The sequence below is a fragment of the Glycine max genome, chromosome 20 (assembly GCF_000004515.6).
Source record: "Glycine max cultivar Williams 82 chromosome 20, Glycine_max_v4.0, whole genome shotgun sequence".
In the NCBI taxonomy this organism is placed as follows: Eukaryota; Viridiplantae; Streptophyta; class Magnoliopsida; order Fabales; family Fabaceae; genus Glycine; species Glycine max.
In genome coordinates this window covers 42,075,728-42,087,640 of record NC_038256.2, presented here as the reverse complement: position 1 = coordinate 42,087,640, position 11,913 = coordinate 42,075,728, and the positions used below count along the sequence as shown (strand labels likewise).

The 11,913-nt window shown below is 38.2% G+C and overlaps 1 protein-coding gene across 1 annotated transcript; it reads left to right on the top strand.

Moving 5' to 3' along the window:
- The first annotated feature begins 823 nt into the window (after positions 1 to 823).
- On the top strand, positions 824 to 11,770 carry LOC100778131 (glycerol-3-phosphate dehydrogenase SDP6, mitochondrial). Its single transcript, XM_003555397.4, has 6 exons — positions 824 to 1,303; positions 2,970 to 3,443; positions 3,784 to 4,115; positions 4,518 to 4,678; positions 4,899 to 5,157; positions 11,287 to 11,770. Exons 1-6 carry the CDS (start codon positions 943 to 945, stop codon positions 11,584 to 11,586), a joined length of 1,887 nt encoding a protein of 628 aa, XP_003555445.1. The 5' UTR covers positions 824 to 942; the 3' UTR covers positions 11,587 to 11,770.
- Positions 11,771 to 11,913: the final 143 nt, after the last annotated feature.

Here is an 11,913-nt window from a genome sequence, read left to right as displayed (position 1 = left end):
AAATTTACAAAATATTTTTTTAACCCTCATACATAATATGAGTCAATCGATAAATAAAACATTTATAATTTGTGTCAACTTTTGAGCATTAAAATTTGATTTTTTATTTTATAGTTTAAGATATGAAATTACAATGTCATTAACTTCTTTAAATACAATTTTAATTATTTTATTGATTTGATTCTAATAGTCTTAGTACTTTAAAATATAAAATAAAAAAATCAAATTCTAATAGTAAAAAATTATCCCATATTGTGAATGTTTCATTTTCTATTTGACTCACATATTAAAATTAACATTTTATAGATTTTAAGGACTAAAAAAATAATTTTAAATTTAGAGAATTAAAAATAAAATAACTAAAATTTAAGAAATTAAAAATATATTTAAGTTTTTTTAAAATTATATATTTAAGGCTAAAAATTATTAAAGATGATAAGTATAAATATGTATAATTTTTAATTTAAAAACAGCTTAAGTGGAGAAAAATAAGTTGTCCCAAATATAAACACATTTTTTTTTACAGATACACATTTATTAATGATATGGAATACGGAATTACACAAAAGACAAAATCCACTGCTAGAGTCTAGTAGTAAAAAGTAAAAAATAAAAAATGTAAACTAGAATAGTAGTATTTGACACGTAATTGTAAATAATTCCTTCGAGCATAAAAAATGGCATTGACCGTTCCCTATTTCGTAGTTCAAACACAAAAATAATCGCTGGTGAAGCTTCTGACACTTGTCACCACCCTACACTTTAGTTCCCACATTTTGACCATATTTAAAATAAACGTACAAACCCACATGTCACCGTTTCGCTCTCACTTTCAACTTCCAACCCCACTCCATAAACCGTTTTATTGTTCCTTCAATTAATAAATAATAATAATCTTAACCACCGTTTCCTCACCGCGCTTTTCATCATCGCACCGCACACATGACGCGCCTCAGAAAACTCGGCGCCGTCGCCACGGCCACGGCCAGCGCGTACGGCAGCGTCCTCTTCCTGCACTCGTCTCTCGTCTCCGCCGGCGACAACGGAGGCGGCTCCCCCCTCGAGGCCCTCCGGAAGAAGGTGCACGACCCCGGCGCCGTCGTGCCGGCCAGGGAGGCGCAGCAGTCAGCGCTCAAGGCCGCCGGCAAGTCGAATCCGCTCGACGTTCTCGTCATCGGCGGCGGCGCCACCGGTTCCGGCACCGCCCTCGACGCCGTCACGCGAGGACTCCGCGTCGGGCTCGTGGAGAGGGAGGATTTCGCCTCCGGAACTTCGTCGCGATCCACGAAGCTCCTTCATGGAGGTACATTGCTGCAAATGAGTTATGATTTGTATTGATTTTTGTGTCACTCATGCTTTAGTAGTGATGTATATTGAATTTTCGTTATTCTGTTTTGTCAAATGATTTCGAATTGCGCGGTGTGCAATTGCTGTTTGGAATCTAGAACCTTCTGTTAGAAGGAAGGTTTTAAATTGTGGTCGCGGTTTCGTTTCATTCTGATATTTGACATTGCAGGGAATTGCATTACTGATGCGGCCATAGTCGTGGTTGCCATAAACCTTGACGTGGCGGCGTGTGGCGAACTGTTTCTTGAAACCTTGTTTATGAGTTTAACGTGGTTTATTTTTTGGTCTTTTTTTTTATACCATCATTTGGTTGTGAATAATGTATGTTGATGATTAATGAATTGGAAAATGAGTTTTTTAAAGGAAGATGATAAAACTGAACATATGCACATGGAAGTGGAACAGCATCAAGCTGTTTGACCTGGGTGGTATATTCCAGATTGGACATTGGTGTTCTGATTTCTAATTCAACGCTGTTGCTTTTATAATTAGTAGTATTTTTTTTCTCTTATTCCTTTGCTTCGTGTAAATCATGCATGGGGATCTACCTAACAGAATAAGCTTTTAAGAGAGTTGGTAGTTGTCGACTTGTCGTAGTATTGGTGCTTCTATAATCAAATGTCTTCATTCTTCTAAGGCCCTTGAAAATGGGAAAAGAAAGGAAGAGAATGGATAAGAACTAAGAATAAAAAGAAGAGATGAGATGCCAAAATGATTGACATTAAAAAATTGTAAAAACTGAACACTTAGATCATTCTTTATCAATTTTCTTCTGAATCAAGTTGGCTACTGTCTGCAACTATTTTGAGATCATCCTATGCATAGGTTTTCAGTTGGAGTTCTTCCATTTGTTGATCTGTCAGTCGTTCTGTTCTCTTGATGAATTTTTTATTATGTAATTAAGTATAATTATACCATATTGTTTTTGTTGTTGTTATCCTTAAGCATGTTATTATTTTCTTTTGTAGTTAACACAGGTTATACTTCACTTAAAAATTGGTCGGATAAAAAGGCACATGCTATGGCTGTAACAGAAGATGCAGATATTGATGTCGTTCTTTGAAAGGAAATTTGGGTAGAACTGTGATCAATATTGTTAAATAACCGTTATAACTCCTCCATAACGCTATAACGTGGCGTTTTTCAGTCCCTCCGCCATAGGCAATTTGTGAAGGGAGGCCCATTATGGTGCCAGAATATTAGGCTGCAATGGAGTGTTTATATGGCAGAATTTTGGCCTCACCATATGCTACCATCCACCATTGATAATTTTGACTGTGATTTTGAATTAGTTTTTGCAAGTGAAAGATAAAATATGAAATGTACTCGATAAACTAAAAAAAAATGAAACACACTGGGATTTTAAAGTTACCCAAGTCAAAGACGATTGTGGTTCCCTTTTCGTAGAGGCTTGAGAAGCATCTTTGATTACAAGTTTTAACTTTTGACACAAGATTTGTGAAGGCCTGTGTGTATCTTAACAATGTAGACACTGAACTGCCAGAGTTCATTTCTCTGGGGCAATGTTTTATTAAATTTATGCACTGTTCTATTTTTTTTAGATTAACTTTTCTAAACACTTTATCTAAATCTAATATGTTGGTGTTTTTGTGAACTATTAGGCGTTCGATACCTGGAGAAAGCTGTATTTAACCTTGACTATGGACAATTCAAGTTAGTGCTTCATGCACTTGAAGAGCGGAAACAGGTTATTGAAAATGCACCACACCTATGTCATGCATTGCCATGCATGACACCGTGTTTTAGCTGGTTTGAAGTAGTGTACTACTGGATGGGCTTGAAAATGTATGATTTGGTCGCCGGAAGACAACTGTTGCACTTATCAAGATATTATTCGACAAAAGAGTCTGTTGAGCTCTTTCCCACTCTGGCAAGGGTGGTAAATGATAGAAGCCTAAGGGGAACAGTTGTTTATTATGATGGGCAGATGAATGATGCACGGCTTAATGTTGGATTGGCTTGTACTGCTGCTCTAGCTGGTGCAGCAGTGCTGAACCATGCAGAAGTTGTGTCCTTACTGAAGGACGATGACGGAAAACGGATAATTGGTGCACGAATTCGGGACAATTTAACTGGTAAAACATCCTTTTATTTCTATCTATTACTAGAGACACTGAAGGTTTTCACTCTTTACCTTTTTATGTGTGTGTGTGTGTGCATCAGAAAATTTAGGATAATATATGTCAGTAGTTTAAGCAGATTTGGATGTTATAGGTAATACACATGCAATCCCTAGCATTATTGTCCTACAGTGGATGTTTAGATTAAACCACATCTGTGTGGAATGTATGGTAAAACGAACGTTACAGTTTGGGGAGTACATCTTAATCTGTGAGTTTTAGGAATCAAAATTAAATATTGGTTATTTATTGCTTGATAGTTAACTACCTTTATTTGTTATTTTACATGCTGCAGGCAAAGAGTTTGATACATATGCAAAGGTAATTGTGAATGCGGGTGGGCCATTTTGTGACTCTATAAGGAAAATGGCCAACAAAAATGCACAGGAAATGATTTCTCCCAGCAGTGGGGTGCATATTATACTCCCTGATTATTATTCTCCTGAAGGAATGGGCCTAATTGTCCCTAAAACTAAGGATGGACGTGTTGTTTTCATGCTGCCATGGCTGGGAAGAACAGTTGCTGGGACTACAGATTCTAGCACTAGCATTACTTATCTTCCAGAACCACATGAAGATGAAATACAATTTATATTGGATGCCATCTCTGATTACCTTAATGTTAAAGTATGTTATTCCTGCCAATATAGCTTACTATTTTTACACGTTTTTTCCCCCCTTATATTTTCTGAAGAATTGGTGTGGAGAGAACACAATGATGATGTTTGATTCATAAAGTCCCCACCTACTAGGAAAAGGCTATGCTTGGTGTTATTGTGTTTTCCCTCTCTCTTATTTCTGATGTTAGATTCAGAATTAAATAATTCAATTTGGTAATTGTGGGAACCCCCTGCCTTTTCTTTTATCGTTGACGGGGCTTGTCCTTTGATATGCAAGCAAATTGATGCTAGTGACTAGTGAGTATCCACTCAATCTACATGTCTTTTTTTTTTCTTCTTTGAAAGAATTAATAATTGCATTTTCCATACCACACTGTTTGCTGATGGGGAATGAATAATGCGGTGGTAGGTACGCCGTGTTGATGTTCTTTCTGCTTGGAGTGGCATTCGGCCATTAGCATTGGACCCAACAGCCAAAAATACTGAGAGTATCTCAAGGGATCATGTTGTTTGGGAGGATTACCCTGGTTTGGTCACCATCACTGGTGGCAAGTGGACTACCTATCGAAGGTAATTATTTAATGGGCAGCTGAAGTTGCTTTGCTGAAGTTTTTTCAAATGTTGTTTTGCTAACCAAGCATATTGTTAATCATGTTGGTAATCTAATTACTCTATCTAATGAGTAATATTCAATTATTTTCTAACTTCTAGTGTTTAAGTCATTGTTGCCTTTTTTTCTCATCAGCGTTCCAGCAACGTTGGTATTATTCTGACTATAATGTGTTTTCAGCATGGCAGAAGATGCTGTTAATGCAGCTATAAAGTCTGGAAAGCTGACCCCCACCAGTATATGTGTGACCAACAATCTCCGGCTTGTTGGTGGTGAAGGGTGGGAGCCTTCTTCTTTTACAGTTCTTGCTCAACAGTATAAGCGCATGAAAAGTACATATAGGGGTAAAGTTGTTCCCGGGGTAATGGATTCTGCTGTTGCAAAGCACTTGTCTCAGGCATATGGAACATTAGCCGAGCGTGTGGCTACCATTGCTCAGGTTTGCTTGTATTACTTATATTTCTTATTGTTAGTTTTGTTGAGCAACAAACATATACAAGTGCATTTTAATGTAAAATAGAATGTGTGATTAGTAACTGCTGTGATTTGGTGTCATTTGATCAACTTTTCAGTTCCTAGTACTCACATTTAAATAAGCACACAGTGCGCTGTTTTGTATTTTTGTTAAGTTTGTATTTCAGAATTTTAAAGATGGAGCCAGATTTTGTCTGGATACGACACTATCTGTATCTATAGGAGTATACTTCCTTGGTGTAACTCTTCCTTTTCTTTTAGTCATGCTGTTAGGCAGTTATGTCACTCTGGTAGTCTAACTATAGTTGGTTAACATTAGTTAGGCAGTGATGTTAGTTGACTGTTTGTTAGGCAGTTAGTTAGGACAGCTGTTTGGCAGTTGTCACTAAATAACTCAGTTAGTTGACAGTTACAGTTATGTAACTGCTATATAAACTATATTGTACTCAGTTTCTGTTTGGGGTGAATAATATCTCACTTCACCTCAATTCTGTTAGTGATATTTTCTCTCTCTAAGATTTCTATATGGTATCATAGAGCTCTGTTTCGATTTCCATGGCTTCCACTTCCGCTTCTGTTCCTCCTCCTCCCTCTCCTCTGCTTGGGAATGGTGGCTCTCTGCTAGGTTCTTCGGCGGTTATCACTACGAAGGAGTTTTCGCACTCCATTTCACAGAAGCTTACCAATTCCAATTATCTCCTTTGGTGTCAACAGGTTGAACCTGTTCTCAAAGGACATCGGCCTTTTCATCTTCTCATTGAACCGCAGATTCCGCCTCGATAACTCACCGCTGCCAATCATGATGCAGGTGTTGTTTTGTCTGAGTTTCTGCTTTGGGAGCGACAGGATCAACTCCTTTTGTCATGGCTTCAGTCCACTATTTCTGCTGAGGTACTTCCGCGGCTTGTTGGTTGCAAAACTGCGTGGCATCTTTGGGACCAGCTTCACACGCACTTTCACTCAAAGAGGCAGCTCCATAATGATTTACGCAATATTTTTCTGAACAATAGTTCTATTTCTGACTATTTGTTTCGCATTCAAACCATTATTGATTCTCTCTTGTCGATTGGAGAGCATGTGTCTGAATCTGATCATGTTGACATCGTTCTTGATGGTTTACTAGATGAGTTTGAGTCGCTCGTCACCTTTGTGAGTGGCAAGTTTGAGTCGCTGTCTATTGGTGAAGTCGCGACTCTTCTATTGGTTCATGAGACTTGAATCGCTTGCAAGAAATCACTTGCCTCGTCCGTTGCTTCAATTAATCTCGATGAAGGAGCAAAACCTAATTCTAGCCCCAATTCGGTGCACCAGGATTCTTATCCTCAGGCTTATGTTACTCAAGGTTCTGGTTCATCATCGCACTCTGGCATGAACTATAAGTATTTCAATGGTGGAAATAGGTACGTTAACGTTGGCGCTGGCCATGGTGGCGGTGGCAGCAGCGGCCGAAATTTTAATCGAAGCGGTCGCAGTGGTGTCCGCGACAGAGGTCGATTTGCTCATAACCGGTGCCAAATCTGTCATAAATATGGTCATGAGGCTTCTTACTGTCATCATAGGCACAATGATGATTATGTTCCCACTCAGCCTATGGATTATCCCAGTCAATATCCTGATCAGAATCAGTCTCAGACCTCTGCTAACTCCAATCAGAACCAGTACCCAAGTCAAAATCAAATCACTAATTCCCATCAGACACAACAGTCTCATCAGTCTCAGTACAATCAGGACTCTCAGCACACTAATTTTCCTAAGCCAATTTGACAAGTGTTCCTTCAGCCCCTTCTTCGAGTTGGTATCCTGATTCAGGGGCCTCTCACGATATCACAATTTTTTCTCAGAATATTCATCAAACCAGATCAAATTACAATTGGTAATTATCAGATTTAGAGAACTGAGAGAACAGAGAAAATAAGAGAAAACATTGAGAACAGAAAAAGGAAAAACTTATATTATTGATTCTGAAAAAGCTAGTCTTTAATGCAGTTACTTATAAACCTCTAGACCTTGAAGCTAATCACAAACTAACTAACAGAATTATGTTAAACTAACTAACAACTAACTAACAACTAACTAACAGAATTCTGTTAGTGAAAGAAAAGTAGTTAGCTGTCTAACTGTCCTGCAATAATTGTTTGTAACAGTTATTTTTATACATTCATTCTAATACCCCCCACAAACTCAAGGGGAAGGTTTTTCTACAGAAAAATGCTTCACATTGAGTTTGTCCCTTAGTGCTTCAAATCTTGTTGAGGAAAGTGGCTTGGTTAAGACATCTGCCCATTGATCTAAGGCAGGAAGATGCACAACTGAGAGTGTTTGGCCAAAACTTGTTCTCTTACAAAAAAGACATCAATTTCCATATGCTTTGTTCTACTATGGAACACTGGATTGTGAGCTATGGACACTGTACTTTGATTTTCACAGTAAATCACAGGAGTTTGAAAAGAAACATGTAATTCTATTAGAAGGGTTCGAATCCAGGTTAATTCAGTAGATGTTTGGGCCAAACTTCGATATTCAGCTTCTTGCCGTGACTTTTTGCTTCCTGGACCACCAGGATATCAAGTTTGAGCCAAGAAAGATAGCTGCTCCTGATGTGGAACGTCTGTCATCAATATCTGATGCCCAATCAGCATCACAGAAAGCATAGAGTGCCATAGGTTTTGAAACAGAAGCAGGTTGAAGGAATAACCCATGAAATATAGTACCCTTGAGATATCTTAATATCCTTTTGATCACAGCCCAATGAGAATCCAATGGATTAGCCATATATTGACAAACCTTATTAACAGCATAACTAATCTCAGGTCTAGTAAGGGTAGCATACTGCAAGGCACCCACTAGGCACCCACTACTGACCTATAGAGAGTTGGATCATGAAATAGATCAGCTCCATGTTTGGACAGTTTGCAGTTTGTAACCATAGGAGTAGAGATAGAGTGTGCCTCAGCCATTTGAGTTTTATGAAGTAGATCTCTGACATACTTGCTTTGAGACATCAAAATAGACCTGTTAGGAAGATACTTAATCTCCAGCCCCAAGAAATAGTCTAAGTGACCTAGCTGTTTAAGAGAAAAGGCTGTATTCAATCTCGAAGTTAGCTGTTGAATGAGAGAGTTAGAACTTCCTGTGATGATGATATCATCTACATAAACTAGAATCTAGACAGTGTGTTGTTGATGTGTATAGATGAACAAAGAGGGATCACACTTGCTTCCTACAAACCTCTGCAGCTTATGCGATTTAATGACTGGTTCGACGTGTTGTCGCCAGTGTAGATAGTTGGAATCATCCAATTTCTCAGCTATCGTTGTCAGAAATGAATGCAAACTGAAACCTTGAGATGCGGAAGTCATGGATGTGAAGGTGCAGCTCGATAAAATGAAGAGAAAAGCTTTTATGAAGAAACAAGCTCTGATACCATATCAGATTTAGAGAACTGAGAGAACAGAGAAAATAAGAGAAAACATTGAGAACAGAAAAAGGAAAAACTGATATTATTGATTCTGAAAAAGTTAGTCTTTAATGCAGTTACAAAAGAGGTATTTATAAACTTCTAGACCTTGAAGCTAATCACAAACTAACTAACAACTAACTAACAGAATTCTGTTAAACTAACAACTAACTAACTGAATTCTTTTAAACTAACAACTAACTAACAGAATTCTGTTAGTGAAAGAAAATTAGTTAGCTGTCTATCTGTCCTGCAATAACTGTTTGTAACAGTTATTTTTATACATTCATTCTAATAGTAATGGTCAAGGTTTGAATATCAAATCTTCAGGTTTATCCTCCTTCTCATCTCCTTTTAATCCCAAAATTCCCCTTGTTCTTCATAACCTCCTGTTTGTTCCTTCCATTTCCAAAAATTTAATCAGTGTCAGTTAATCCTGTACGGATAATTCTGTATTTTTTGAGTTTCATTCTGAATTCTGTTTGGTCAAATCTCAGGTCTCTAAAGAGTTGCTCCTTAAAGGGATGGTAGGCTGTGATGGTCTCTATCTATTCCCTGATTTGCTTCAGCCGGCTAGACAGCAACTCCAGCCCTCTTTCACTGTCAATACCATCTGTGCTGCTGGCTCAGAACCTGTGCCAACTACTTCTTCTCTAGATTCTGTTTCACCTAGTGTAAATAGAATCAGTCCTAGTGTATCTCATGTAAGTACTCTTTCTAATAGTCATCTTTCTTGACACATGGTTGAAACTGCCCTCACTATGTTATCTCAAGTCGTCTCTTGAGTACTGGGACCATGCTGTTACTTCTGCTTTGTATCTTATCAATCACCTTCCATTATCCTCTATTAATCAGGAGCTGACTTATCAGAAATTGTTCAACAGACTCCCAGATTATAAGTTCCTGAAAGTGTTTGGATGTGCTTGCTATCCTCTCCTACGCCCCTACAATCAGAATAAGCTTCAACCAAGGTCTCAGGAGTACCCTTTTCTAGGCTATTCTCTCTCTCACAAGGGTTACAAGTGCATGGCTTAAGATGGCAGGATGTATATTTCAAAGGATGTGATATTTGATGAGTTGACCTTTCCTTTTCCTAGGTTGTTTGGAGAACCAGACTCAGTATCCTCAACTACTGCTGCTGTTTCTTCCTCTCAACAGCCCCTAACAGTTCTGTCTACACCTCCAACAGGAGTCACTCCTCCCACTCTTGACAACCCTACTCCTGCAGGCCAAGTGGATGATGATTCCTCAACAGCTAGTTCAACTTCAGTGGGAGCAAATTCTGTTTCAGATGCTGACTCTCAATCAGCTCCAGCAGTTCATGTCAGACCTGATAACACTCATCCTATGTGCACTCAAGCCAAGGCTGGTGTAGTTTAACCCAGGTTGCAGCCTACTCTTCTTTTAGTTCATGCTGAGCCCAGATCTACAAAGTCTGCTCTTTCTAATCTACAATGGCTGGCAGCTATGAAAACTGAGTATGAGGCCTTGATGAAAAATGGTATTTGGTCTCTCACTGCTCTTCCTTCAAATAGATCCCCTGTGGGTTGCAAATGGGTTTTTCGAGTCACAGAAAATCCTAATGGCACTGTTTATAAATACAAAGCCGGACTAGTGGCTAAAGGCTTTCACCAGCAACCTGGTTTTGACTACAATGAGACGTTTTCTCCTGTAATCAAACCAGTTACTGTCAGAATTCTTCTTTCTCTTGCTGTAACTCATAAGTGGAGTCTTCAGTAGTTAGATGTCAATAATGCTTTTCTCAATGGTGTTCTTGAAGAGGACAATTTATGGGGTCAAACAAGCTCCTCGAGCTTGGTTTGATAAACTAAAGGCCACTCTTCTTCGGTTTCAGTTCAGGTCCAGCAAGTGTGATCCCTCACTTTTTGTTTACACTGATTCCAAAAATACTGTTATCTACATGCTTGTGTATGTAGATATTATTGTCACCGGGAACAATCCTATATTCATCAAGTCTTTAGTCACCAAACTCAACACTGAGTTTTCACTCAAAGACCTGGGGAATCTTGACTATTTTCTGGGAATTGAAGTTAGACCTCAGCCCAATGGTGCTCTTATTCTGACTCAGTGTAGTTACATTAGAGATTTATTGGGAAAAACAAAAATGGATGAGGCCAATCCCATTTCTTCTCCAATTGTTGGAGGCTGCAAGTTGACTAAGTCAGGGTATGAGCCTTTCCCTGACCCCGCTCTGTTAGTGATATTTTCTCTCTCTCTCTCTCTGAGATTTCTGTAGTATATAAATATAAATTCAAGATTATGGTCCAAAACAAAAAATGCTCTTGTATGTGACGGCATTTCTTAATCTTGCACCAGAGCAGAGATTGGAACATGAGCATGGGGTGTTTTCTTATTTGTTTCTTTTTCCTTTTGGTTCTTCTGTTATTACTCAAAACATACATCAGTCTATGCATATGTGAAATGGTGAGACATCCTCTCGTGATCCTAATGGTGCATTTTAGTTATTGCATTATCTAACAATAAGGATCTTTTTGGTATGATGGCAATATTTCTCTGTTAAGAGGCTTCATGCATGTTCTAGGAGTTCTAGTCTGCTTCAGTATTTCGTAAGTATTAAGAATTGATTCTGTTTTTTTTTTTTTTTTTTCTGTTTAGAATGAAAATTTGGGTAAACGACTTGCCCACGGTTACCCTTATCTGGAGGCAGAAGTGGCGTACTGTGCTCGTAATGAATATTGTGAATCTGCTATTGATTTCATTGCTAGGAGAACTCGTCTTGCTTTCCTTGAAACTAACGCAGCACGAAAGGCATTGCCTCGTGTGATTGAAATATTGGCAAATGAGCACAAGTGGGACAATTCAAAGCAGAAGGAAGAGTTGGAGAAGGCTACAGAGTTTTTGAAGACTTTTAAATCCTCCAAAAATGCTCAGTTCCATGATGGGAAACACAGTTAGCTTTGTACCTCTGCCTAAGTCATCAATCAAATTAAGGAATCAAAGGCCATGTTTTAGTTTACCACTTTGCCAATGATCTTTGTATTTTGTTTTTTTGCTTTTCCCTCCCACCCCAAGTAATTCTTTACATTTATTTGTTCTTTTAACATTACGGGTTTTACAGAATAGAATTCCCTTAACTGAAGCAGTTTCACCCAACACTAATATCACCCCAAGTAATTTTTTATCTTTTTGATATAAAATGTTTTCTTTGTTAATTTACGGTCTATGTGAAATAATTTAATTAAGGACTAGGTGATGTTTGCATAAATTTTCTTATAAATACTT

What these genes read in the sequence shown, in the direction of transcription:
- LOC100778131 (XM_003555397.4), top strand. Translation starts at nt 943, where the DNA reads ATGACGCGCCTCAGAAAACTCGGCGCCGTCGCCACGGCCACGGCCAGC. An exon ending in CACGAAGCTCCTTCATGGAG is followed by an intron (nt 1,304 to 2,969) that starts GTACATTGCTGC and finishes GTGAACTATTAG; the next exon opens with GCGTTCGATACCTGGAGAAA. An exon ending in CTGATTACCTTAATGTTAAA is followed by an intron (nt 4,116 to 4,517) that starts GTATGTTATTCC and finishes ATGCGGTGGTAG; the next exon opens with GTACGCCGTGTTGATGTTCT.